Consider the following 25,820-nt stretch of genomic DNA (forward strand, 5'->3'; position numbering starts at 1 on the left):
CTCTTTCTTTTTCACTGCCCAACATTCAGTTCCGTACATCATAGCCGGTCTTATGGCTGTTTTATAGAATTTTCCCTTCAGCTTCATTGGAATTTTTCTGTCACACAACACACCACTCGCTTCTTTCCACTTCATCCATCCAGCCCTAATTCTACTGCATGCATCTCCATATATTTCTCCATTACTCTGTAGTACCGATCCTAGGTACTTAAAACTATTGCTTTTCACAATCATTTCACCATCCAAAGATACCATTTTATTTGTAGTAGCTCCATCTTTAAATGAACATTCCAAATACTCTGTTTTTGTCCTACTAAGTTTTAAACCTTTTTCCTCCAGAGCTTGTCTCCACTGTTCCAGTTTTTGTTCTAGGTCTCTTTCACTATTTCCTACTAACACGACATCATCAGCATACATTAAGCACCATGGAATGTTACCCTGTAGTTTCGTTGTTATCTGGTCCACAACTAATGAGAATAAATACGGACTAAGCACAGAACCTTGGTGCAATCCTACTTTCACATGAAATTTATCAGTCTCTCCCACACCTGTCCTAACACTAGTCGTTACTCCCTCATACATATCCCTCACAATCTTTACATATTCACCAGGGACTCCTTTCTTATTGAGTGCCCACCACAGAATCTCTCGAGGAACTCTATCATATGCTTTCTCAAGATCAATGAATACCATATGAGCGTTTGTTTCTTTACTCCTGTATTTTTCCATCAATTGCCTTATAATGAAAATTGCATCTGTTGTTGATCTACCCTGCATAAAGCCAAATTGATTCTCGGATATTTCGGTCTCTTCACGTATCCGTCTGTCAATTACTCTTTCCCATATTTTCATGGTGTGGCTAAGCAGTTTTATAGCCCTGTAGTTTGTACATTGTTGTATATCTCCCTTGTTTTTGTAAACAGGTACCAGTATACTGCTTCTCCATTCGTCTGGCATTTGTCCGACTTCCATAATTCTATTAAATAGACCTGCTAGCCACCTTGTTCCTGTCTCTCCCAATGCTCTCCATACTTCCCCAGGAATATCATCTGGTCCTACCGCTTTTCCAGTGTATCATAATTATTTTGGTTATTATTGCGACCGTAAATTATTAATTAACAATTGAATTGTTGCTAAAATATTCATTTAATTTTCATCAGCTTCTGGAATTATAATCTAAGCCAAGAAAGCTTTTAAGTCACCAAATTATTTAATTATTGGTAGATAATTACTTATCTAAAACTTTATTTGAAAATTAATTTTTTTGGGAAAACCCGCATTTTCCGAGGAAAATTTTCATCCGAGCAGATCGGGAAAAACACGTCTCTATGCAGAATTTAATCACGGTGAATTTTTATTTGAGTGTTTTTGTTGTAAAATTAAAATCTTCAGAGTTATAGAGCAATAATTGAAAAAACACGATTTTCGGGCGCCATTTTGTTTATAAAAAAAAGTAGCACACTATCTGAGGACTTTGCATACAGTATTTCTCATGATCATCTTTCAGTGCGTCACAGTTTTTCGATTTCTTTCTAACGCATTAAATTGTATGTGACAGAAAAAAAGGCACGTCGGTGATTGCATTTCGTCGGTGACATTTTTATAACATTTATTCTAGTTATTCTAGTTGTCGATAGATGGCACCATAATAAAAAAATAATTTTTTTTTAATTAGATAATAATATTACAAATATAATCTGTATAATTTATAAGACTATACAAATCAAAGAAAATACCATTTTATAAATGCAAGAAACACATTTGATTTGTTTTTATTCCAAATTGAAAATAAAATGTGACAACTGTCAGATTTAACTAAAATGTCATGTTAGAATAAATGTCATAAATGTGTATTATCACGGACTTACCCTTTTTCCTATCTTTTGTTACGCACTGAAAAATGATCATGAAAAGGACAATACCTATATTATTAATATATAGGATCTTATAATTCGATTCCAGCAATAAAATTGCTGTGGTAAATAACTTTTCCCAAAAATGGCCTATTCTCCGATAATCAGCCCAGACTATTAGTAAATAACCTTACATTGAAAATCGGTTAAATTAGCATTATCATTTTATTTAGTGAAATTAACTTATTATAGTAAATATTTTAAATCTGAAGGTATAAATCAACCTGTAAATACGTTTTAACAAAAGGACATGTGCTTATTTCATTGGATTTCATGGACATGATCTTTTTTGTTTGAAGTCTTATGGGACATGGTTGATTTTGTTTCCAGTAAGATGGAATAGTTAATCATTCTATAATAAGTTAGACAAGTCGAAAACGGCGGGTTCCTTGGGAAAAATATTCCCATGAGATTTTTTTGCATGATTACATTCGTGAGACATCCCAGAATAATAAGGTTCAAGAAATCGCCCACGTGAAAAGTGGGCCAAATTTTTTTTAACAATTTTTTTTAATCAAATTGCAAAAATCAATATTTTTCGCCCGGACAATTTTTTTGTAGGTTTTTTGGACCATTCTGGATAAAAAAGTCTATTATGTTTCTCTAAAGTTGATCGTTTTCGAGTTATAAGCAATTTAAAATTGAAAAAAACGAAAAATGGCGATTTTCAAGGCTTAATAACTCGGTTAAAAGTTATTATTATGAAAGTCAGAAAGTGACTAAATCAAAGTTTAATGTCCCCCCTACAAGATCCTGAAGAAATGTTTGCCATTATTTTATTACTAAGCTGTTATTTTTAAGTAATAATATTGAGCGCCATGCACGTGGTAGCCGGCCGTAAATGCTGAGTGCGAGAGAGATACCACTCCGGCAGTCCAATTGTGTATCTTACTTGCACTCACATTTACGGCCGTCTACCACGTGCATGGCGCTCATTATTATTACTTAAAAATAACAGCTTAGTAATAAAATAATGACAAAAATTTCTTCAGGATCTGTAGGGGGGCATTAAACTTTGATTTAGTCACTTTCTGACTTTCATAATAATAACTTTTAACCGAGTTATTAAGCCTTGAAAATCGCCATTTTTCGTTTTTTTCTATTTTAAATCGCTTATAACTCGAAAACGATCAACTTTAGAGAAAAATTATAAGAGACCTTTTTAATCCAGAATGGTCCAAAAAACCTATAAAAAAATTGTCAGAGCCAAAAATATTGATTTTTGCAATTTGATTAAAAAAATGTTAAAAAAAATTGAACCACTTTTCACGTGGGCGACTTCTTGAACCTTATTCTGGGATGTCTCACGAATGTGATGCAAAAAAATCTCATGGGAATATTTTTTTCAACGGACCCTCCGTTTTCGCCTTGTCTATGTTTACTTTTTTATGATTTTTATTAATATTTTATTCACGTGACCAAATCCGGGCACTGCTATTAGCTAAATAGATATGTGATTTTATGATTGAAACTAGCTGTGGACAATATCTCATTTCATTTGGGACTAGGACTCTAATATTGTGTACAGTACACACGTGATACTCCGACGTTTTGCAATCCGACAGGCTCGGTAGTCCGACGCACCTCCCGTCAAGGTCGTCGCCATGTCTGCTTGTACTGAAACCTGTCGCGACATGAATTAAATGTATTAGCTTCCATATTTCTTCTTATAATAGACATGTTTTAGTTAGCCGAAATGGATGTGTCATTTGCATATTGATCTGGGTAGCATTTTACTCCTAAAATTTAAGAATATTGTAGGCTACTGCTAGCAAGGCAATGCCAAATATATAATCACTTTCGGTAATCCGGACACTTTTGGTAATCCGACACCCCTTTCGTCCCATACTTGTCGGATTATCAAGGGACAACTGTATCATTTTAAACTGGACATAATTTTTTTAACCGAAACCGAAAACATCACACAATAGGATCCACCATTTATATTATGAAACAGCTGCTAGCTTATTTTTTATTTTTATGGACATGATTGATTTTGATTGACACCCCCCTACTGTTAGCCAAAAAATTCGTGTTCTACGGGTGAAAATACATAAAAAAAACTTGGGAGAGTCCATCTAAAGGAGGCCGATGTACCCCCAGCCCTGGCGACAGCACTAATTACGCAGACAGCCATGACGAAGACAGCTATATAATTTGGCTATCAAAATAAATACAGATTTACAGTTAGGTATACAGGTTGAAGGTTCACATTTTTTAAGATAACTGAAATTTAAATTTTAAACGCGACCTACTGCGAATCCACAAACCGGGCTCGATATTTTGCTTCGCGTTGAGATATCGGGAAAAGTTAGTTGAAAAAGTTGTTCCAAATATTATTCTATACCCACGTATCAAATTTCATGACAAAATTAGCACTTTTAGTTTCTTCATTATTTGTAGTCAGGACCCCAAATGAGCTGTCCCGAGATGCAAGTCCCGAGATGCGTTATCCATTAATTTTTCTGTTGTTTTTCGTGAATCGGATGTTTTGTTCTTGAATCTTTAGTTTAGTTTTTTGAGCAGTTTTAGTAGATTTTATGTACGTGATTCCCAAGTGAATATCCAACCCAGGCAACCAAGTGACGTCAATAACGTCGAGGAAACGTCAGTTTTTGGTTGAATATATACACGTGTTTGGATATTACGTCGTATAGACGTCTTTTGTAGGTGATTTTAAATACGTAAGATTAATGACGTTAAAATACGTTTAAAAAACGTTTTCATTTCAGACAGCCTAAGTCTGACGTCACAAAATTGGAAGGAGCTTATTGACTCCAAATAATTTCGTTTATAACGTTAAAATGGTCATAAGAAATGTTTAATTTAGATTATTAGTTATTTAAGTTAGATTAGATTATTTAGCCTTCTAAGATTGCTTTAGCAGTCTACAAGATTTAGCTATGAGATGGTGAAGAAAAATGATGCTCATGTACTACCTACTGCATATCTACAGGTACTCCCAACAATGAGTTGTTCATGATTCTTTTTGATTTAATGTACAGCGTTAAATTAAGATATTATGCTGGATAATTTGTTAATAAATTATTTATTAGTTTATATGTTGTTTCAGTTTTGATACAGTAAGTATACTTAGGCGAGGGTAGTCCACAGTGAGACACAATTATGTTTAAGATTTTTAATTTAATTGTATTATTAAAAATAATAAAACAGTATACCAATACACTTTAAACAACATATTATGCATCTAAAATTGCATAGTTAGGTTAAGAAAAAAATTTTAAATTATCGAAAGATTTATTTGAAAAAAAAAGTGCAATGTGCACTGTGTATCATTAGTCGTACACAATGGGACACTATTTTTTTAATGTTACAGGGTGCTTAAAACATATTTATTTGTTTACACTCCCTTCATATTAGTTCTAATAAGTACCTAAGGAACGTTTAAATTTTTAAAAGAAGTTGGAAAGCATATATCTGCTCAAACGTTTAGTTTTCATTTCACTTGGTGGCGGTAAAAGCATAACAATATCGGACTCGTTCACAGATGCTAAATCGGGTATTTCTGGAAAATTAAATCCATTGGTTTTTAGGCCCTATCTAAGGTAGTATACTTCGTAATTATTTGCTGCGTCCTTTCCTTTTAAAATCTTTGCTACGAAGAAGATATCGTTCGGGAATCGAACCAGTATATTTATCATCATAAATTATCTGAAAGTACAATTTCTATAGAAACTTTAATTTATAGAGATTTTGCTATTGCTTACCTGCGAATCATCTTCATCGTCTGTCGTATTGTCACTATCTTCAATCCGTGATTTTTTCGTGTTCTTGTTAAATATATCCTTTGTAGCACTTTTTATTGCTGTGGCTTTTTGAATTGTTTCCAATTTTTTTTTTGTTTTTTTAGCAATTAAGTCTTTTTCAGGAGTATCCGTCAATACTGTGCTTCTTCCACGTTGACGTGTAGATGACTTTTTCTTTCGTGGTAAAGCTTTTGGATCCCACGGAATATTTTTGGGGAAATAAATTCTGTATATTTTTCATTATTGTTGTTATTTGCAGCTACTGGACATGTTTCATTGTCGGTGTTTTCGGGTGCAGTAGATTTTTCTTCAACAGATGTGGAGGCAGTAGATTTTTCTTCAGGAGATGTGGAGGCCTCTAGATAGTCTAATGGTCTATCAGTCACTGAGGTAGTAAAAAAATCAGCATCCGTAAATATGTCCCGGTCGCACGGGAATATTCCTGTCCTTTTGAAGCCCGATATTATATTTGAAGGTGTCACGGTCTTTGGTAGAGCTCTTCCAGTAATTTCAGCAATCTGGTATATAGTAATAGGAATATCAGGATTTTTAGTCATCCACATATCGACTTCTACATTGTAGTATGCCTTCATTGGCCCAAAAACTGTTATATCTAGAGGTTGTATCTTATGGCTACAATATGAGGAAAGTGTTAACATTGTGACTCCATGTTGTTTTGCCATGTTTAAAACTTGAATACCCATATGTGACTCGTGGTTATTATATATGAGTAAAGAGGGATTATCTTTTGAAGTATTAGTGTATTTGATGAAATGTTCCATTACAGAAACAAATAGTTCTGTCGTCATCCACCCGGATAAATTTGCTAGCCCAGTGTTCCAGTTGGTGCCCCATTCAACATTATGTTGTTTGAAGTTTTTTCTAGGAAAAATCATAATTGGAGGTATAAATGTTCCTTCACCCAAAATACACACTACAAGAGTTATGAGTTCTCCTCTCTCACCACTAGTGCTTTGATGTAATTGTTTTACTCCCTTGTGTCCAATAACCTTTTTGTGTTTTTGAACTGTAGTCAGGCCAGTTTCATCCAAGTTGAAAACACGTGAACCAACTGCTAACTGAGGAAATCGTTTTAGAATGGACTCCAGGTTGTTGAAAAATACTGCAACGTTGTGTTTATTGAATGACGTTAATCTAGATAAACTGCAAGCTTCAAGTTTTCTAATACTTAGATTCTTGTTGCGATAAAAGAAACCTCTCATCGATTCTTTGCCGGCCTTTTTCTTCCCACGAGGGAGGAATTTTAATCTTGTTTTCTTTTGCCATATCATAAGCTAGTTTCCTTGAAGCTACAGTTGACAATCCATATATGCCATTTTACTACATATTTGTAGGTAGGTATTCTCCTAGATCAATTTCTTGCTCTTTGTTTACTTTGTTAAATATTTGTCTAACGTCATAATGTGGCTGAGTTCTTATTTCAATACCTGGATTTAATTGGGTCTTTTTAACATACCGATGCAAGGTCTGTAATGGGCTTCCACTAATTCTCGCAGCCTCTCTTCTTATAGACAACTTCTGTTCTAAAACTAGCTTGATAACTGCAGCCATATCTTCTCCGGAAGTTTTTCCTATTTTTCTTGGTTTTCCCTTAGGTCTCACCATTATATTGTTTCTCTGTTTCTTTACTACAACCAAATGCCATCATATACCAAGAGTAATAGCGTGTAAGAGTACACAGTGAGACGGGTAGTACACAGTGGGACGCCGTCTCACTGTGTACAAGCATTAACAAAATAAACATAGTACAATTTCTAAACCACAAATTTAAATAAATCACAACAATTACAAATATATTACAAAAAAAGTGTACCAAAGTTTAAATGTACTTACTTGCAAATTGAACAAACTGCACAACTATGGAATTATAACTGTTTAAATAAAGAGAAAAAGTTACTGATATGACATGAAAACAAATAAGTTGCCCACGCGATTGTCTAGAACGAAATGGGGGGCATTCACGGCCATTAGACTGTTGGCACGTATCTCGCTTAGATTTATTTCAGTGTTGCCAGATATTAAATATCTTTTAGGATTTTAGTGAAAACGAAAATGTCTCACTGTGAAAGTCGTCCCAGTGTGGACTACCCTCCCCTATATAAAAAGTGAAATATATTGCATTGGGTATTGTAATTCTATCCATTTGGTTTTACTTTTAGCATATGGGCTAAATTTAAAATAGTTAAATGGAAAAATTGCAATACCAACAATGCCGATACGAATAATTATTCAGCCCTATTCTGTAACTTTTAACAAATCGGATAGAAATGACCAAGTCGAATCGTAATTACCCAAAATCGGAATGTTTGATATCTATCGCGTCATTTTTGTGTTTGGATCGGTATTCTGTAACTCATATCGTAATCGGAATCTCTGACTTCTATTTCACGCGGTTCTGAGGAGGTGGCAGCCGCGCAGTAACCAGCGAAATTGTGTTCTGTGACCTATTTTGTTACTTGAGATATGACACCGTTGCCATTTCCTCAATGTTTTCATACTTTCTCATACTATCCTCAAAGTTTTGAGAAGTAAATAAAATATTCGTGTAAATACTGGATGCAAAAAGCTTAAAAGAGGATAAATGGTTTTAAATTAAAGTTAATTAAAATTGATATAAAAAAGAAGATAAACTGATAAATAAAAAAGATAAGTGAAGATAAGAAGTATAAATGCTTTTAAATCAAAGATATTTAAATTGATGTTATTAATTCATTATTATTAATAAATTATTTAAAATTGATATTACTAATAATATGCAATCTTTAAGATTCGATTTCAGTTGAAATAACTGCTAAACAACTTTTCCCAAAAATGGCATCTTTTCTATAATTTGTTCAGGCTATGAGCGTTGACTGATAAATATACAAGTATACTGGTATAATATTTATTTATCAAGCTATTCTTGTGCATTATACCATTGATTGCAATTGTACAAGAAATATACGAACAAAATATGGCAACAATGTGAATGGGAAACATTCAGACGCCAAGTAGCAAATAAATAAGGTTAGGTCCAATTATTCATACTCGTACAACATGTCTAAATGAAATATATATAGTTCTCTAAACAAATAACACCACAGACTAAAAATTAAGCAGCTAAAAAAAGGTACAAATACTATAAATAATTATAAATAAGTAGTATGTAATTAATTATTTTTATATATAAAATATAAACGTCAAAACAAAACAAAATGCGCTTGCGTCAACCACAATTCCGATAATCGGAATCTCATCTCGACAGGGTAAATGCTGTCGAAGTGATTTCTATTCACATTACGATTGTAGAGATTCCGAAGTAGTTATGGAATACGGATTTGGACTATTTCTATTCGACTTGGTCACTTCTATTCGATTTTACTGACTTCTATCATCGAAATGAGTTACAGAATAGGTATGATTGTGTATTTTTAAAATTATAAAATAAAAAATAAATCTAAAAAAATCACCTAATAACAACGTTTTTGATTCCACGTATTTAAAACGTGATAAAAATGACGTCAATTATGTTGGGACAAATTCACGTGACTTTCGACGTCGAAAAAACGTGATAAACTGACGTGGTTTGGTGATCATTATGACGTTTTTTCAACGTTTTGTAAACGTTCTTTGGTTGCCTGGGTAGCCTGCTGGGAAATTCTTTGACGAAGAAGGTGTTGGCTATTACAAGTTTATTCTTTACGCAGAATTGTACAAGTCTATCTCCCCTGTTGTTTCAGGTACTGAGACCATATGCTCCTATGTTGTCTCCTTCAGCACCACGACCATTTTTGTAGGTAATGTCACCCATGATCATCGTTATCTAACCTCTTTTTGTGAGTTGCATTATTTCGTCTAGATTTTTCTCTGACCTAATACTACTTAGGTTTCTATGGGTTGTTTGTAATCTCAACAGTGCTCCATTTACAAGTATGAAGTATGTGACTAACTACGAAATTTTATCTGATACCAACATATCCGTTCCATATTGATGTTTTGGATCGGTTCTCCCTGAATAATAGATGCATCCTTCTCTTGTTTTTTGTTTTCCTAAAGCAAGCGTTAGACTATTTTCTATCTCTCTTTGCCGACATTTAAATTGGAAAATCGCTTCAACGCGTGGTTGGACCGAGGCTTCATGGAAGTCAGCTACAGTTTTAAGGCATCATTGAGACCCCCCCAAGTCTAACGGTTTGTACCGGGGTATCTGGAAAGTTTTGCCCAAGTAATCGCTGACCTCTATCTATTGATAGAGCAAGCACTGAAAGAGGAAGAATCTAAACAAAGTGAAAACGGTAATGATAAATGATAATGATAATGAATTTTAAATTAGAATGTTATTTTTATACATTTCTTACCTATATAAAGTCGATTTCTACAGTTAAACTTTCTCTCGGGTATATCGTTGACTGGTAATTCCCAAGTAGGCCCAGATAGTTCCATTACTTTCTCATGTAACTTATTTTCAAAATTTCTTGGTCTAAAACGACCGTAGCTTTTAAGTGATGCGTCTTCAACAAAGTTTTGGCTATTTTGATTGTTATTATTAAAATTATCCCCAACTGGTCTGAAATTTTGAAAGCGACTATTAAATTTTACTGAATTTATTTTGAATTTTTAACGTACAAATTTCACAAAAATTAGACATAGTTATTGTGGTTATAAATTGGTTTCACATTAAACCGAACTGGAGCAATTTTAAAACTTGAAATTAAGTACAGTCTGCGGCAAAATAAACAGTACTGAAATGAATATTGAAATGTTTAAGACAATTTACTATATATTTAATATACATGATATACCCTTGCAAATATTATTCACGACAACGCACGTTCCCGATAAAACAAATGTTAAAGATGCCCTCTGACCAGTGGCGGATCTACGGGAAAGGAAAATGAGGAAAAATAATAATAATAAATGATGGTTTTGCTTGTTTTCGATTCAGAGGGTTGCACACCAGCTAGACAGGCACTGTTTCTACCCTTTCAGGCGTCATCGGTAGCTTTCGATAGTGTGCCCACCTCTGAACCGAAAAACAGCTCCACCATCATTTTAAAGGGAATCTGAAAAATAATTCAAATTTCCCATCAGACGCGATACAGCGACATCTACTAAAAAATTGAAGAATCTCAGATGCAGAATCAACCAATTTAATAAGAATTAAAATGGTAGATAGTATTTTAAAACTGAGATTTTTCGTGTTTGAAAGTTCTTACTGGTACATCCTTAATCTGCGACTTTTTCAATTAATAAGACAGCAGACGACGAATATAGAAAACGAAAGGGAAACGATCACATTTCGCTTTCATTCGTCTAGGAAAAACGGACAGCAGAGGAACTTTCAGTACTCAAATCCGAGTAAAGGAAATAAAAATAATAAATGATGGTTTTGCTTGTTTTCGATTCAGAGGGTTGCACACCAGCTAGACAGGCACTGTTTCTACCCTTTCAGGCGTCATCAGTAGCTTTCGATAGTGTGCGAAAATGAGGAAGTTTCCCCCACTAACAAGGTCCAAAATTAAATAAAAAAAAAGTTCAAACATAAAAATATATTAGCTGACATGAAATCGAATCCACAGAAAGACAAATTCAATCCAATAAACACGCTAGTTAGGAAAATTAAGGGAACTTAATGCTAAGTTTTCACTCTAATGGCATATAACATATCCCACCAGAATGAAAACAATGGGAACCTTCTCTGGTTACACCTCCGAGGCTTCTACAATTTGCAAGCCATACGGATGCTGAGACTAAGGAAGATGAGGGAATTCTACAATTTACAATTCACGTCACATCTGCTCAGCGCGGTAAAGTTCCAACGAGACTGGTTCCCTTCATACTCCACACAGAGTAAATGTAAATCAAAAATGAATAACCATTTTCAATTTCAATTTCAATATGTGCCTCCTGATGAGAGACTAATAAGTTTCGAAACCGGTAGAGGTGCTTGCAGCACTCCCTGATTGGACTGGAATATGGTTCGGCTGTATTTTCGTTTTGCAACGAAATTGAAAATGGTTATTCATTTTTGGAACTTAATGCCTTTAAGATATTATTTATGTCGTATATGTAATCTAAGTTTACCTTTTTTTATGTCTTTTGGTTGGTTTTTCATTGGAAGTTCCCCCCTCAGGCAAATTTCCTCCCTAAGGCAAATTTCCCCTCCCAAGGTAAATTTGTAGATCCGCCACTACCTCTGGCACGAAAAAATCTATTCCACAATTCCGAAATGACAAACGGTGGATCTGTACGACTTCTTCAGCATTCCCGATACGTACGCATCTGGGGCCTGATTCTAATTCATTTCGACAGTCGCAATTTCATTTCGACACCGCCATGACAGCCGCAGAGTATAGCGATTCTTATTCATTTCGATATTAGTTACAACTGGGGACATTAACCTTATCATGTTGACACTGCTCAGAATTTGGGTTGGCGCTCCGGTTTATTGGAATTTGTTGATAGTCTGGGAAAATTATTGAAAAAATGCCATTTTTGGGAAAAATTATTTACCAGCTATTTTATTGCTAAAATCGAATCTTAAGATTGCATATATTAGTAATATGGGGTATGACAAGTCCGCAGAAAGTGTGTTATTTTATTTATAAACAAATTAGCACTCCTAAATCTTCTTTTTTTTTTCAATTAGTGCTCTGTAACTCCTAAGATTTTTCCTTTGAGCCAAAAACACTCAAATAAAAATTCACCGTAATTTAGTTCTGCACAAAGATATTTTTTTCCGATTTCCTTCAACAAAAATTTTACTCAGAAAATCCGAGTTTTCCCAAAAAATCTGCAATTTTCAGTTAAAATTTTAGGGAAGTACCTAATTATTTATCAATAATTAAATATTTGATGACATGAAAGATTTATTACAGTAGATTTCACAGAGGGGCTAAATTATGGAATAAATTCATTTCTTTAAAACGGACGATTTTGGAGCAAAATCCCGAAAGAGGTCGATTTTTATTTTTAAATTACAATTTTTTGGCATATATTTCATACTAGTGACGTCATCCATCTGAGCGTGATGACGTAATCGATAATTTTGTTAATGGGAATAGGGGTCGTGTGGTAGGTCATTTGAAACGACGTTTAATTCTCTATTCAGTAATATAAACATTAATATCATTAGGTATTTATACAGGGTTGCCAAAAAATAATTTTTGAATTAAATTAATTGGCGCAAAAAGAAGAATGTATGTAATTTATTTAACTCAAAATACATTGTACTGCTGTCAGAAAAAAGAAAAAAAGGTTTATTTCACAAATAAACATTTCTTTTCGCTTAAATTAAATCACAAAGAGCCTCCCTCCTACCTATTGGCAGTTTGAACATTTAATTTAAGCTAAAAGCAATGTTTATTTGCAAAATAAACATTCTTTCCTATTTTCTGACAGCAATAGAATGTATTTTGAGTTAAATAAATTACATGCATTCTTCTTTTTGCGTCAATTAATTTAATTGAAAAAATTTTTGGCCTCCTTGTATAAATAATGATATTAATGTTTATAATACTGAATTTGAACGCCTTTGTAAATGAGCTACAACACGAACCCCTAGTCCTATTTAAAAAAATAATCGATTACGTCATCACGCTCGGATGGATGGCGTCACTAGTTTGAAATATATGCCAAAAAAATTTAATTTAAAAATAAAAATCGACCTGTTTCGGGATTTTTCTCTAAAATCGTCCATTTTAGAGAAAATGAATTTATTCCATAATTTAGTCCCTCTCTGTATATCAGGAGACCGGCGACAATCTAACCAATAGGTTAGCAATAATTAAAATGTTAATTAAAAAATTTCGGTCGAAATAATAACCAGAAAGATTATGATACACCAGAATAACTATGATTTTCGTATAAAAAAGCACTATACCTATTCAACGTACCTTACAGGATTGAAATTGGACCATTTGAGCGGTCTCAGGAATGTTATAAAGAAACAATTTTTTGGATTATAAACAAATAGAACCCCTCAGAAAATATTAGATTAAATTAAATTAAGTTAACGCTGTTGAAAAGGGCACGGTACGGCTTCTGTGCCCTTTTCGAAGAAAAAAAATTGAATTGCGAGGAGTGATTCCAGGTATAACCGGTCAAATTTGACCGGCATTTGAGACAGAATTATAAACAACAGGATTTTAATCTTTGAACCATTAGATACCTTTTAATTCCGGTCCTCTTTGTACATACAAATTTTCATATCTTCAAGACACTCATAACAAAAAAGATTTATGTCACTTTCACCAAATTATTTAATTATTGATAAATAATTCTCTCAAATTTTAGTTGAAAATTAAAGATTTTGTTTGGAAAACCCGAATTTTCGTTTGGTATGGACTACTGTTCTACTAATAACCATATATTTAGCTCATATAATAGTAAAGTTCAAACTATAACTTTGGGTTTCATGTTGCATAATTTTTTAAGGCAAGCCGCACACCAACGAAACATGAAACGTAAAACATTAAACATTAAGGTGATACACTAGCGATCAACAGGTAGCAAAAACGCGTTCCAAGATTGCGGCTGTAATTTTGAATATTTTTTCGAGATATTTGGCACACGTATTCGTAATATAATAAAGAATGGCGGTACAGAGCCCAATTTGAAAAATATATTAATATGTGGAAATTACTCTGTAATTAAGTAAAATATTAAAAAAACGAGCCTGTACGCCATTAAGAACAAAAAAAAATACACTTTCTTCAAATAAACTTTTTTATCCGATGCCTAGATTTTGTGTCATTTTGGAACTACTAATTTTTTTTATTTCATTAGTAGTTCCAAAATGACACAAAATCTAGGCATCGGATAAAAAAGTTTATTTGAAGAAAGTGTATTTTTTTTTTTGTTCTTCTTAATGGCGGTGCAGGCTCGTTTTTTTAATATTGTATTTAATTACAGAGTAATTTCCACATATTAATATATTTTTCAAATTGGGCTCTGTACCGCCATTCTTTATTATATTACGAATAATTGTGCCGAATATCTCGAAAAAATATTCAAAATTACAGCCGCAATCTTGGAACGCGTTTTGGCTACCTGTTGATCGCTACTGTTTCCTCTTAAACGTAAAACACGTTTCATGAAAATAAAACACGGCTAAACAAATCTTAAAGTCCGCCTACCAATGAAACGAGTGTGATTCATGCTCATAAAACATTTTTATTTTCGGAGAGTCGCATAAATGGCCCAACGTCTATTTGTTTAGCAGTGTTTTATTTCCATGAAACGTGATTTACGTTTCATGTTTCTTTGATGTGCGGCCTGCCTAATAGAGGAAAATACAATACATATAGTTCCTAATTTGGATCAAACTGCAGATAATTCTAATGCAAATATTTTACCACAAATATCAAGAAACAAAATAAAAACACAAATAATCAACAGTCAACGTAAAAATTCTGGTTAACATTAAAATGTTACGTTTTTAAAAGTTTATAATATCCTTAAAATCAGCTGTAGACGTGACACAGGGTGACAAACAAAATTTCGGCCAATCACGTGCCGAATTTCATACAATTTACGATACAAGAACTTGCATAGTGTCATACAGGGCACAAATGTACGTACAAGAAACGATACAAGAAAATGTATATAACTTCTGATATCAGAAACGATATTAGAAATGATACAAGAAAATGCATAGTGTCATACAGCCTTTAAGATTTGATTTCAGCATGTCCAGCAATAAAATAGCTGGTAATTAATTTTCCTTGTTTTTTACTAATTTTCCCAGATTATTACCTTACATCTTTCATTGAGTTGATGATTCATGTTGTGGACATTCTCAATTATTATATTTCTAATTTAATACTATTCTATCTAATTCCTCAAAACAAGCAAATTTCAATTAAACCCAGCCATATTAATACCTTTTGCTTTAGTTTTCCTTGCAAGAAATAAACAAAACACATCTAAACTAAACCTAACCTCGCTTTTGGCCATTCATTCATCTCCGTGTCAAATAATTTCGACATCGAAATTATAATAGCGACCACTTTTTTGGAGTCGCTATTAATTTCGATAGTCGCTATTTTGTGACGTCATTTCGTTAGTTCAACGAAAATCCACAAGGCTCGCACAGTCGCATTTCGACGTCGCCATATTGAAAGCGACTTGTTTAGTGTCGAAATTTTATTTAGAATCAGGGATCTGGTGGCGTTAGTTCTGGTGAGTGGCAACTCCCAAAATGATCGAGCAGTATTCAAAGAGACTCCCTGGTAGTATGACAGGTTGTCCCGTCCTGCTGAAATCATTGTTGATTTTAAGCTTGGGCCGTTTTCGTGCCCTTTTCCGTATGACCGTAAATAGTACTCCACCATAAAAAAAATTTCTGCAAAACTGGGAACCATTCTGAAGCATCTAACATTATCACGACATTCACATACATATTCAAGACATTTCCATTCGGAAACCACTCAGTACGTTTGGGCGCTTGACACATACAAATTGGAGGCATACCAATTTCCTTATTGTTTATTTTGCCGCATACCGTAGATATATTGAAATTTTCAAGAACTCTGATATTAAATAGAAGGTATTATTAACTTTTAATAATAAATTAATAAAATGAATGAATAAATACTCATTTTAAACTTAATCAATACTTATTTACTATATTGGAACGACCCACTTGCTAATCACAAGAAAAATCAAGGTCCGGCTTAACAAAAATATGTACAGTAATTGTGACCTGGAAACAATACCCTGTATATTGAAATTTTCAAAATATGTTTGCACATTTGAAAAGAGCACAAAATACTATAGGTATAATATAAATTGGCTTCAATTTTTTGCGCAGAAAATTTGTGCAAATAAATTAATAAAATTAATGAATAAATACTAATTTTAAAAATAATCAATGCTTCTTTACTACATTGGAACGACGAACTTGCTAATTAAAATATAAAGTAATTTAGACCTTCAAACAACACCCTGTATATTGAAATTTTCAAAATCCGTTTAAAAATTTTAATGCTTTGCTTCAATCGTTTGCGCAGACAATTTAATGACATTAATTTTGAAATTATATAGAAATTTTTGTTAAGAGTTCTCTGAGTTCTTAAAAGTTTCGACATGATTTTAAAATTAAAGTCATTAAATCTTCTACGCGAAAAATTTAACCTATAAACTCAGTATTTTGTGCTCTTTTCAAATGTGCAAACGGATTTTGAAAATTTTAATATAAATATACAGGTTGTGTCAAGGTCACAATAATTACTTTATATTTCTTTGTTGATCCAGACCTGGTTTTTTCTTGTGATTAGTAAGTGGGTCGTTCCAATATAGTAAATACGTATTGATTATTTTTAAAATGAGTATTTATTATTAACTTTATAAAGTCAGTATTTTGTGCTCTTTTCAAATATACAAACAGATTTTGAACATTTGAATATACAGGGTGTTGTTTCAAGATCACAATTACTTTATATTATGCTTTTGTTAATCCATACCTGGATTTTTCTTGTGATTACTAAATGGGTTGTTCCAATATACACTAAGCATCAAAATTAACGCACCACCTTAAAAATGGGACATTTTGTATGGCTCGTATTTCCTAAACCTGTTATCCGATTTTAGTGATTTTTTTAGTATATTATAGCTTTATTCTTCAAGGATATCGATATAATACTATTATTGCTAAACCGGTAAGTGTCACTGTATACCGGGTGTAATAATGATAGTGTGTTTTTCCTCAAAGTTTGGAACACCCTGTGGAATATTCCAGCGTATATAAAATATTGAAATTAAAACTCAACTGTAGCCTTAGGTTTTCTTAACATTTTGCTTTTTGATTCATTCGCTTATGTGGATAATAAAAAAGTTAGGTACTTTAAAAACTAGCCATGTTATTCAGCAATACAGGGTGTTTCTAAATAAGTGCAACAAACTTTAAGGGGTAATACTGCATGAAAAAATATTGACCATTTGCTTTATAATCATATGTCCGCAGATGCTTTGTTTCTGAGATACGGGATGTTGAATTTTTTCTTACAAACTGACGATTTATTTATTGCTCTAAAACTGGTTGCAATATGCAAATGAAATTTGGTAGGTTTTAAGGGGTAGTTATTGCGCATTTTTTGACATACAATCAAGAGTTTTATATTCACCATTGGCGTGCATACGGGATGTATCTAAAATGTTTATACCCGTATGCACGCCCATGGTGAATATAAAATTTCAATATTCAATAACTACACACACCGGCAAAATTAGCCGAACACCTTAAAAATGGGACATGTTTGATGTCTCGAATTTCCTAAACCTGTTGTCCGATTTGAGTGATTCTTTTAGTATGTTATAGCTTTATTAGTTAAGAATATCGGTGTAATAATATTGTTGCTAGACAGGTAAATGTCATTTTATACCGAGTGTTACAATCATACTGTGTTTTTTTCTCAATGTTCGCAACACCCTGTGGAATATTCTAGCATATATAAAATATTATAATTAAAACTCGATTATAGACTTAGGCTTTCTTAACATTTTCTTTTTTGATTTATTTACTTGTGTTGGAAAATAAAAAAGTTATGTGCTTTAAGAACTAGCCATGCTTTTTATCAATAAATCCTCATAGTAGGGGAGAAAAGTATGCTAAATTGGCAGTTACTAGAGCGTTATGGGGACCTATTGGATTGTCAAGAGTGGGTGCTAAAACCAAAAAAAGTTAAGTTAAGTTTTCCATAAAGTGTGGGACTCTCCATTTTTTAAATTAATTTTCCATTTCCACCAATCGTTTTTTCCGATTATAGCACCATCTATCCATAATTGCAAAAAATGTTGCGAATAAAAGTTGCTTATTTTTACGTCAAGGATCCAAATCTGCAATAAAAATTGGAAGCTCCTATTTAAGATTTTAAAGTAACCCCCGTCGCCACCTCCGTAGGAGGTCGTGTTTGTTGCCATTCGGTAGATTTTTGAAAAATATTGAATAGGTGTATTTTGCAGATTTACGATATGATGTTCATTTCGCGAAATATCGCAGGGTTCGTATTTAAAATTTTTAATTTACTCCCCACCCTTCTCCGTGGGGTGTCATGAGCCCCCCACCGAGGTGGGGTGGGGGATTTAATTTAAAATCTTAAATAGGAGCCCCCAATTTTTATTGCAGATTTGGATTCTTTACGTAAAAATAAGCAACTTTTATTAGACACATTGTTTCGAATTATGGATAGATAGCGCTATAATCGGAGAAAAATTATTGTTTCAAATGGAAAATTAAATTAAAAATGAAAAGACCCCCACTTTATGGAAAACTTAATTTAACCTTTTTCTGATTTTAGCACATACTCTTCATAATCCAATAGTTCTCCATAACGCTCGAGTAACTGCAAATTTAGTATACCTTCCTTTCCTCCTCTACTATGAAGATTTATTGATGAAAAACATGGATAGTTGTTACCGAACATAACTTTTTTATTATTTCACATAAGTAAATGAATCAAAAAGAAAAATGTTAAAAAAGCCTAAGTATACAATCGAGTATTAAATTTAATATTTTACATATGCTAGAATATTCCACAGGGTGTTCCAAACTTTAAGAAAAAAACACAGTATGATTGGTACACCCGGTATAAAATGATATTTACCTGTCTAGCAACAATAATATTACAACGATATTCTTAAATAATAAGGCTATAACATACTAAAAGAATCACTCAAATCGGACCAGTGGTTTAGGAAATTATAGACATCAAACATGTCCCATTTTTAAGGTGTTCGGCTAATTTTGCCGGTGTGTGTATAATACCTAACTCTAGTTCAAAAACTAATTGGTTGATAATAGTGCAGTCACTGAAGGTTTTCACCTCCGATTTCGTTGAACCTTCATCGATTTTCATGAAAATTGGTGAGTAATTAGAGGATACATCAAGGAACAAAGGTGACATGATGCCAACTTGAGCTTTTACCCTGGTGGTGGATGCCACCCCTTCTCGAGGGGTGAAAATTATTTTATTAAGAATAATACCATAAGTCGATAGAGTGACAAATTATAAGCAAAATTTGTTATATTTATAAAGTTATTAAAATAAACCAATAATTTTTGAGTTATTAAAGACTAAAGATTTTATTTTTTCTTAAAAAATGCATGTTTTAAATCGATTTTTCACGTATAAATCAAAAACTATAAGCTTTTACAAAAAAGTTAATATTACTAAAATTGAAGATAATAAAAACTTGGAATATATTCCTCACATAAAGAACTAAACTAATGTTAGTTCAAAGTGAGTTATTGGCAATTGAATGTGTATTTTTTTCGACGAGTACTCAAATCTAAGTATTTAAGCTTAAATAACGGGAAAACGATGCAATCTATAAAATATTCCTGCTAAACATTTGCCAAAGTACTTCGGAATACCTATCAAACTAGCTTCAGAACAAGATAATAGCGTCAAAATTAAGCAAGTTATAATGAAAATAAAAGAACCGTTTCGAATTTTTTAGGAAACACTGAAAAATAAAACATACGCCATTTCCACAAAAATTAAAATGTATAGTAATCCTTAGAAAAACTTCTTTATATTAGCATAAGTCATGGTTTCGATAATTTTGACCGGTTTAGAACGCATATTTTTGAAAAAAAAAGATATAATTTAAAAAAATCAAAATTTTTAAAATTATTGTAATTCTTATATTCTTTTGATAATATGTAACTCGAAAAATACTCAATATATTTAAAAAATTATATATAACCCAATTTTAGTTTTTTCTTTGCCAAATATTTTACCTGTTTTACTATTTCTATAGGGTGAAAAATAACCGAGATAGAAACGTTTAAATCTTAAATGTTGCTGTGGGAACCATGCAACCGGGGTCATTTAACCTTTTATTTTTAAAAAAGTAAGGGGTTTAAAAGATTAGGTTCAACGAGCTTAAATAGCACTTGGAATTAACTTTCAAACAGTTGTTAGACGAACCTGATATCGTAAACACGAACGGAGTTATGAAAAAAACAATACCATTTTTTGAAAAAATTTTTAAAAGATAAATTTTGAAAAAATTTTGTAGCATAACTTTTAACGCTATCAACATCCTCGGGGGCTCATTTAATAGATATTTTTAAGTACTTTGACAAATGTTTAATAAGTTTATGTTATAAAATGCATCGGTTTCCCGTTATTTCAGCTTGAATACTTTTTTACTCGCCGAAAAAATATACATTCAATTACTTATAACTCACTTTAAGTTAACATTAAGAGGTTTTTGTAGTAATGGGTTTATTTCATTTTTTATTAGCTTCAATTTTTATAATAATAACTTGTTTGTAGAAACTTACACTCTTTCGAGTTATTGATGAAAAATTTATTAAAAACGTGCATTTTTCTCAAGAAAAATTAAAATCTTTGATCTTTAATCACTCAAAAAGTTTTGATTTATTTTAATAACTTTATAAAACAAATTTTGCTTGAAATTTGTCCCTCTATCGAATTATGGGGTTATACTTAATAAAATAATTTTCACCCCCGAGAAGGGGTGGCATCCACCCCCAAGGTAAAAGCGCAAGTTGGCACCATGTCACCTTTGTTCCTTGAGATATCCTCTAACCACTCACCAATTTTCATGCAAATCGATGGAGGTTCAACGAAATCGGAGGTAATAGCTCATATCCACCTTCAGTGACTCTACTATAATATATTAAGATCAGTATACCACTCCTTCTATAATGGTTACCAATAAAATGTTGGTTAAAATTAGTGTTTCCGTTCTTGTCTAAGGGAATGCATGGCTAAGGAATCTGAGAAATATTTTTTTTCTACTTGTGGAAACTTTACTTGATATTGAGTTTATATGCAATAATAGAATATTAGTTCAATGTTTTCTCCATGATACCAATGATACCCGATAGGTAGGTAGGTACTTATTTTTGAATTTTTGTCTATTTAGTTGCAAGCAATATTTACTAATTTTTAGGTTGTAGGCTATTGATTATGTTCAAAATAAGAGAGCTAAAAGGAACTACAACGTTAACGGGATTTTATTGTCTCATATGGTCAATGGACACCTATATTTAAAAAAACCGCGGAGTGCTACCATTTAAATGGGTGCGTTTTTGAGAAAGGGGTGAATTAGTCCCTAGGCACAGGGTGAATTAAGGTGAGTTCCATTCATTTTTGGTACAAACACTTCTACAGGAAAATGGTTCCAGGATAAATTTACTATCAAAATATCATATTTTAAAGTCAAAAGTATTTTTTTTTACAAAAATACATTCAAAAGAAAAGCAAGAAAAAAACTCGAAAGAAAGCAATTTTGTTTTTAGCCCCATAAGTTTTTTCCGCAGGGATATAGGTATAGGCATTGCTTCAGCGAAAAATAACTTACATCCTTTCTCTTTAAAATGACGTTAAGTAGAAGACTCTAGAATATATAGTTTCCAAAATAGAATTTTTCAAAGTTTGCCGCTCACAGAATTTTTGAGCCATTTTCCCCATTATTTCGCAAACATTGTTCTGTAACTTTTTTCTACGCATTTCTAGGTATATGCAATGGTACATTTATTAGAAAGAGAAGTCAATTACCTTTAAAACGGTCTACAGTATAAGGTCGTACGTCTATTTTTAAACAAGTTGTGCTTTTTCAAGGTTTTATACTTTTAATGATTTTTGATATTTTTTATGATTATTTTTTAAATTTCTCAATATGACTTTTTTTCTTGTACATTTAAGTATATACATTCTGGAATAAAAAAAGCTTATTTTCTTTACTTTAAAATGGTGTAGTGCAATCGCCTCTAGGACTATTTTTAAACAAGATATCCGTAGGATATCCAAGGGTATCCGAAATTTGAGAAAAAATTTAAAAATTTTTATTTTTTCAATTAGAAGAATATAATTGCATATTGTAACATAATTTTTAATTCCAAATAACTTTTATTAATAACACTTATCGATATTGTGAAATATAAGGGTACTTTACTCTTGAGTGAAATTCATATTTTTTAACATACCTCGTACACTATTGATAAAACTTTATATCTGATGATTTACATCTTAGGTTTTAGACTATGCAGAGCATTTTATAAAGAATAATTTTTTTCATAAATAATAAAAAGTTTTCCATATGGTTCCAACTTAGTGTGACCTATTGCATGTGTATATGTCAAACTTTGAAAAAGCATATCTTGTTTAAAAATAGACCTAGAATTTTTTACAATACACCATTTTAAAGAAAAGAAAATAAGCTTTCGTTTTTATTGCACAATGTGTATACCTAAATATACAATAAAAAAGTTATAATGAGAAATTTACAAATAATCGTAAAATATATCAAAATCATTAAAAGTGTAAAACTTTGAAAAACCATATCTTACTTAAAAATAGTCATACAGCCTTCTACGATAGACCATTTTAAAGGTAATTGACTTTTCTTCCTACTAAGTGTAACATTGTATATACCTAAAGCTGCGTAAAAAAAAATTACAGAACAATGTTTGCGAAGTAACAAGGAAAATCGCCCAAAATTGTTGTGAGTGGCGAAATTTGAAAAATCATATTTTGGAAACTATAAATCATACAGACTTACACCAAACTCCATTTTAAATAGCAAGGATGGAAGTTTTTTTTTTCTTAAGCAATGCATATACCTATATCCCCGTGGAAAAAAGTTATAGGGCAAGAAACAAAAATGCTACCGTTCGTGTTTTTTTCTTGCTTTTCTTTTGAATATATTTTTGTAAAAAAAAAATATTTTTGACTTTAAAATGTGACATTTCGATAGTAAATTTAACCTGGAACAATTTTTCTGTAGACATGTTTGTACCAAAGGTGAATAGAACTCACTCTAATTCGCCCTGTGCCTAGGGACTAATTCACCCCTTTCTTAAAAACGCACCCCTTTAAATGGTAGCACTCCGCGGTTTTTTCATACATAGAGGTCCATTGACTCTATAAAACAATAAAACCCCGTTAACATTGTAGTTCCTTTCTAAAATACATAATCAATAGCCTATTGCCATTAGTCTGCTTAAAGTTATTTTTGTTGTTACCCAGTATAATGATATCTATTGTCTAATTGTCTAGCATTTGTAATACATATTTATTGTATGGAAGGTGTAGAAAGAAAGTACATACAATAATTTAAAATTCCATCTCAATTCATTCTTGATTCTTGTCAAAGGTGTTGCCTGCCTATAAGTATGTATTTATTGCATTTTTATTCTTTTCAAACAGAAATTTAAAAACTTGACAAATTTGTTTATCTTAAAAGCTAAACAAAATTACTGTAGTGAAATAGAGTTGGTAACTATTAATATACTAGAAGAATTTTTTTTAATCTATAAACTTTTTAATAAAATCTAATACTTAATACATCAATAATTGGAATATTTTATAAAAACTGGTCTAAAAATGTAGGAAACAATTTATACTTGGTATGACAAGGAAATAAAATTAGAAGACATACCTAGATAAAATTATAAAACCACAAATATTAAGATAGTGTTTTTGGTATTAGGGAAGCATTTGGATCTTGTGTGCCATTTTACTATTTTACTAATTACTTCTATAAATAATAATCTTCCAAACTTAAATCTTCACAGGGCACAAAGCTTAATTAAAATATTCAAGAAGCAGTGAGAAGAATATTCAAATGTAATTTTATAAGAACTGGTCAAAAAATGTAGGTATAAACAATTCAAATTTTGGTGTAACAAATTGGTACCTAAATAATGTTAAAGAAGACATACAATTATAAAATCATACAAATATTAACATAGTGTTTTTGGTATTACTTACCTATTGGCTCTTGGGAATCTGTCATTGACTATTTTACTAATTACTTATACACCTATAAAGTTTAAAGTTTCCCCACTAAGATGAATAGAAATAAATGATTAGGTACTTATCGCTGGTACCTACTGAATTACATAATATGTAGGTATGTAATAAAACATATAAATATATTGAGAAATTGATAGGTTTAAAACTATTAAAACAGATCTAGGTAATATTCAACAGTGCTCAAGAGAATACCGGTAAAACAATTTTATTGGTATGCAGCTGTTTTATCTAGGTATTAATCAAATTTTATATTATATTAAATATTATACCTCTTACGTCCCTGAAGAACTTCTTTATTTTCACTAGCATCGTTGAATCTTTGTCTATTTCTTTGTCCAGGGCCCCCGCCGCGAGCGCGCGTTCTTCCACCATAGTTCCTTCGGTTGGTTACATTTTCTGAATTATTATCCGTAGAAGACTCCACTTTTGCCGATGTCTGGTCAGCAGGTTTATTTTCTTCCATTATAATACGAATTAAATAGAATACCAATGTTTAATAAGAGTCGAGTAAATTTTTGTATTCTTGACAGTTCGAAATAAGAAACTAACTTATTTGAAATTACCCCTCTAAGATGGAATTGCTTTGGCTTGGCGGGTTTCTGGAATTATCCGGTTTCACCAAGTTTGCCAACTTGGTTAAAAAATATTTGACAGTTTGCGAAAATACATGTCTGTTATTAAATATTTTTTCATTAAAATATTATTTAATCGAAAATTTTGTTTGTGATGATATAAAATTATAAATTTCAATTCTAGATACTGAATAAACATGTAAATAAGGAACTAATAATAACAGAAAAACTGGTATTATGGTGCCACCTATATCACAGTAGAAGAATTAGAAGTACGATTTTTTAACGATGATCCACATATAAATTCGATAGTTAGGAACGATTGATAAATTCGATATACCCAGAAATCGATAGTTAGGAGGAAAATTGGTATAACTAACGATTTAATAAATTATTTTTAAAAATTCGGAATCAAATAAAACTGTATCTACTTTTTAAAAATTACGTATAGTGGAGTCAATGAAGGTTTTCACCTCCGATTTCGTTGAACCTCCATCGATTTTCATGAAAATTGGTAAGTATGTAGAGGATACCTCAAGAAACAAAGGTGACATGGTGCCAACTTGCGCTTTTACCCTGGGGGAGGATGCCACCCCTTCTCGGGGGTGGAAATTATTTTATTAAAAATAATACCACTAATCGATAGAGGGACAAATTATAAGTAAAATTTGTTACATAAAGTTATTTCAATAAATCAATAGTTTTTGAGTTATTAAAGATCAAAAGTTTTGATTTTTCCTGAAAAAAATCCATGTTTTAAAGCAGTTTTTCATA

The 25,820-nt window shown here is 31.9% G+C and overlaps 1 protein-coding gene across 3 annotated transcripts in view; it reads right to left on the minus strand.

Annotated features, from left to right (window-relative positions):
- Positions 1–25,066, minus strand: part of LOC114331801 (hrp65 protein-like) — a 121,437-nt gene extending 96,371 nt beyond the window's left edge. For all 3 annotated transcript variants that reach the window (XR_007696557.1, XR_007696556.1, XM_028281463.2), the window contains exons 1-2: positions 24,744–25,066; positions 10,039–10,247 (exon numbers count right to left, since the gene is read on the minus strand). Coding sequence is in view for 1 of the 3 variants with exons in the window: in XM_028281463.2 (XP_028137264.1) it covers positions 10,039–10,247; positions 24,744–24,937 (403 nt within the window). In the remaining 2 variants the exon portion in view is untranslated. The remainder of the gene's footprint in view (positions 1–10,038; positions 10,248–24,743) is intronic.
- Between the last annotated feature and the right edge of the window lie 754 nt (positions 25,067–25,820).

The sequence above is a fragment of the Diabrotica virgifera genome, chromosome 2, assembly GCF_917563875.1.
Source record: "Diabrotica virgifera virgifera chromosome 2, PGI_DIABVI_V3a".
NCBI lineage: Eukaryota > Metazoa > Arthropoda > Insecta > Coleoptera > Chrysomelidae > Diabrotica > Diabrotica virgifera.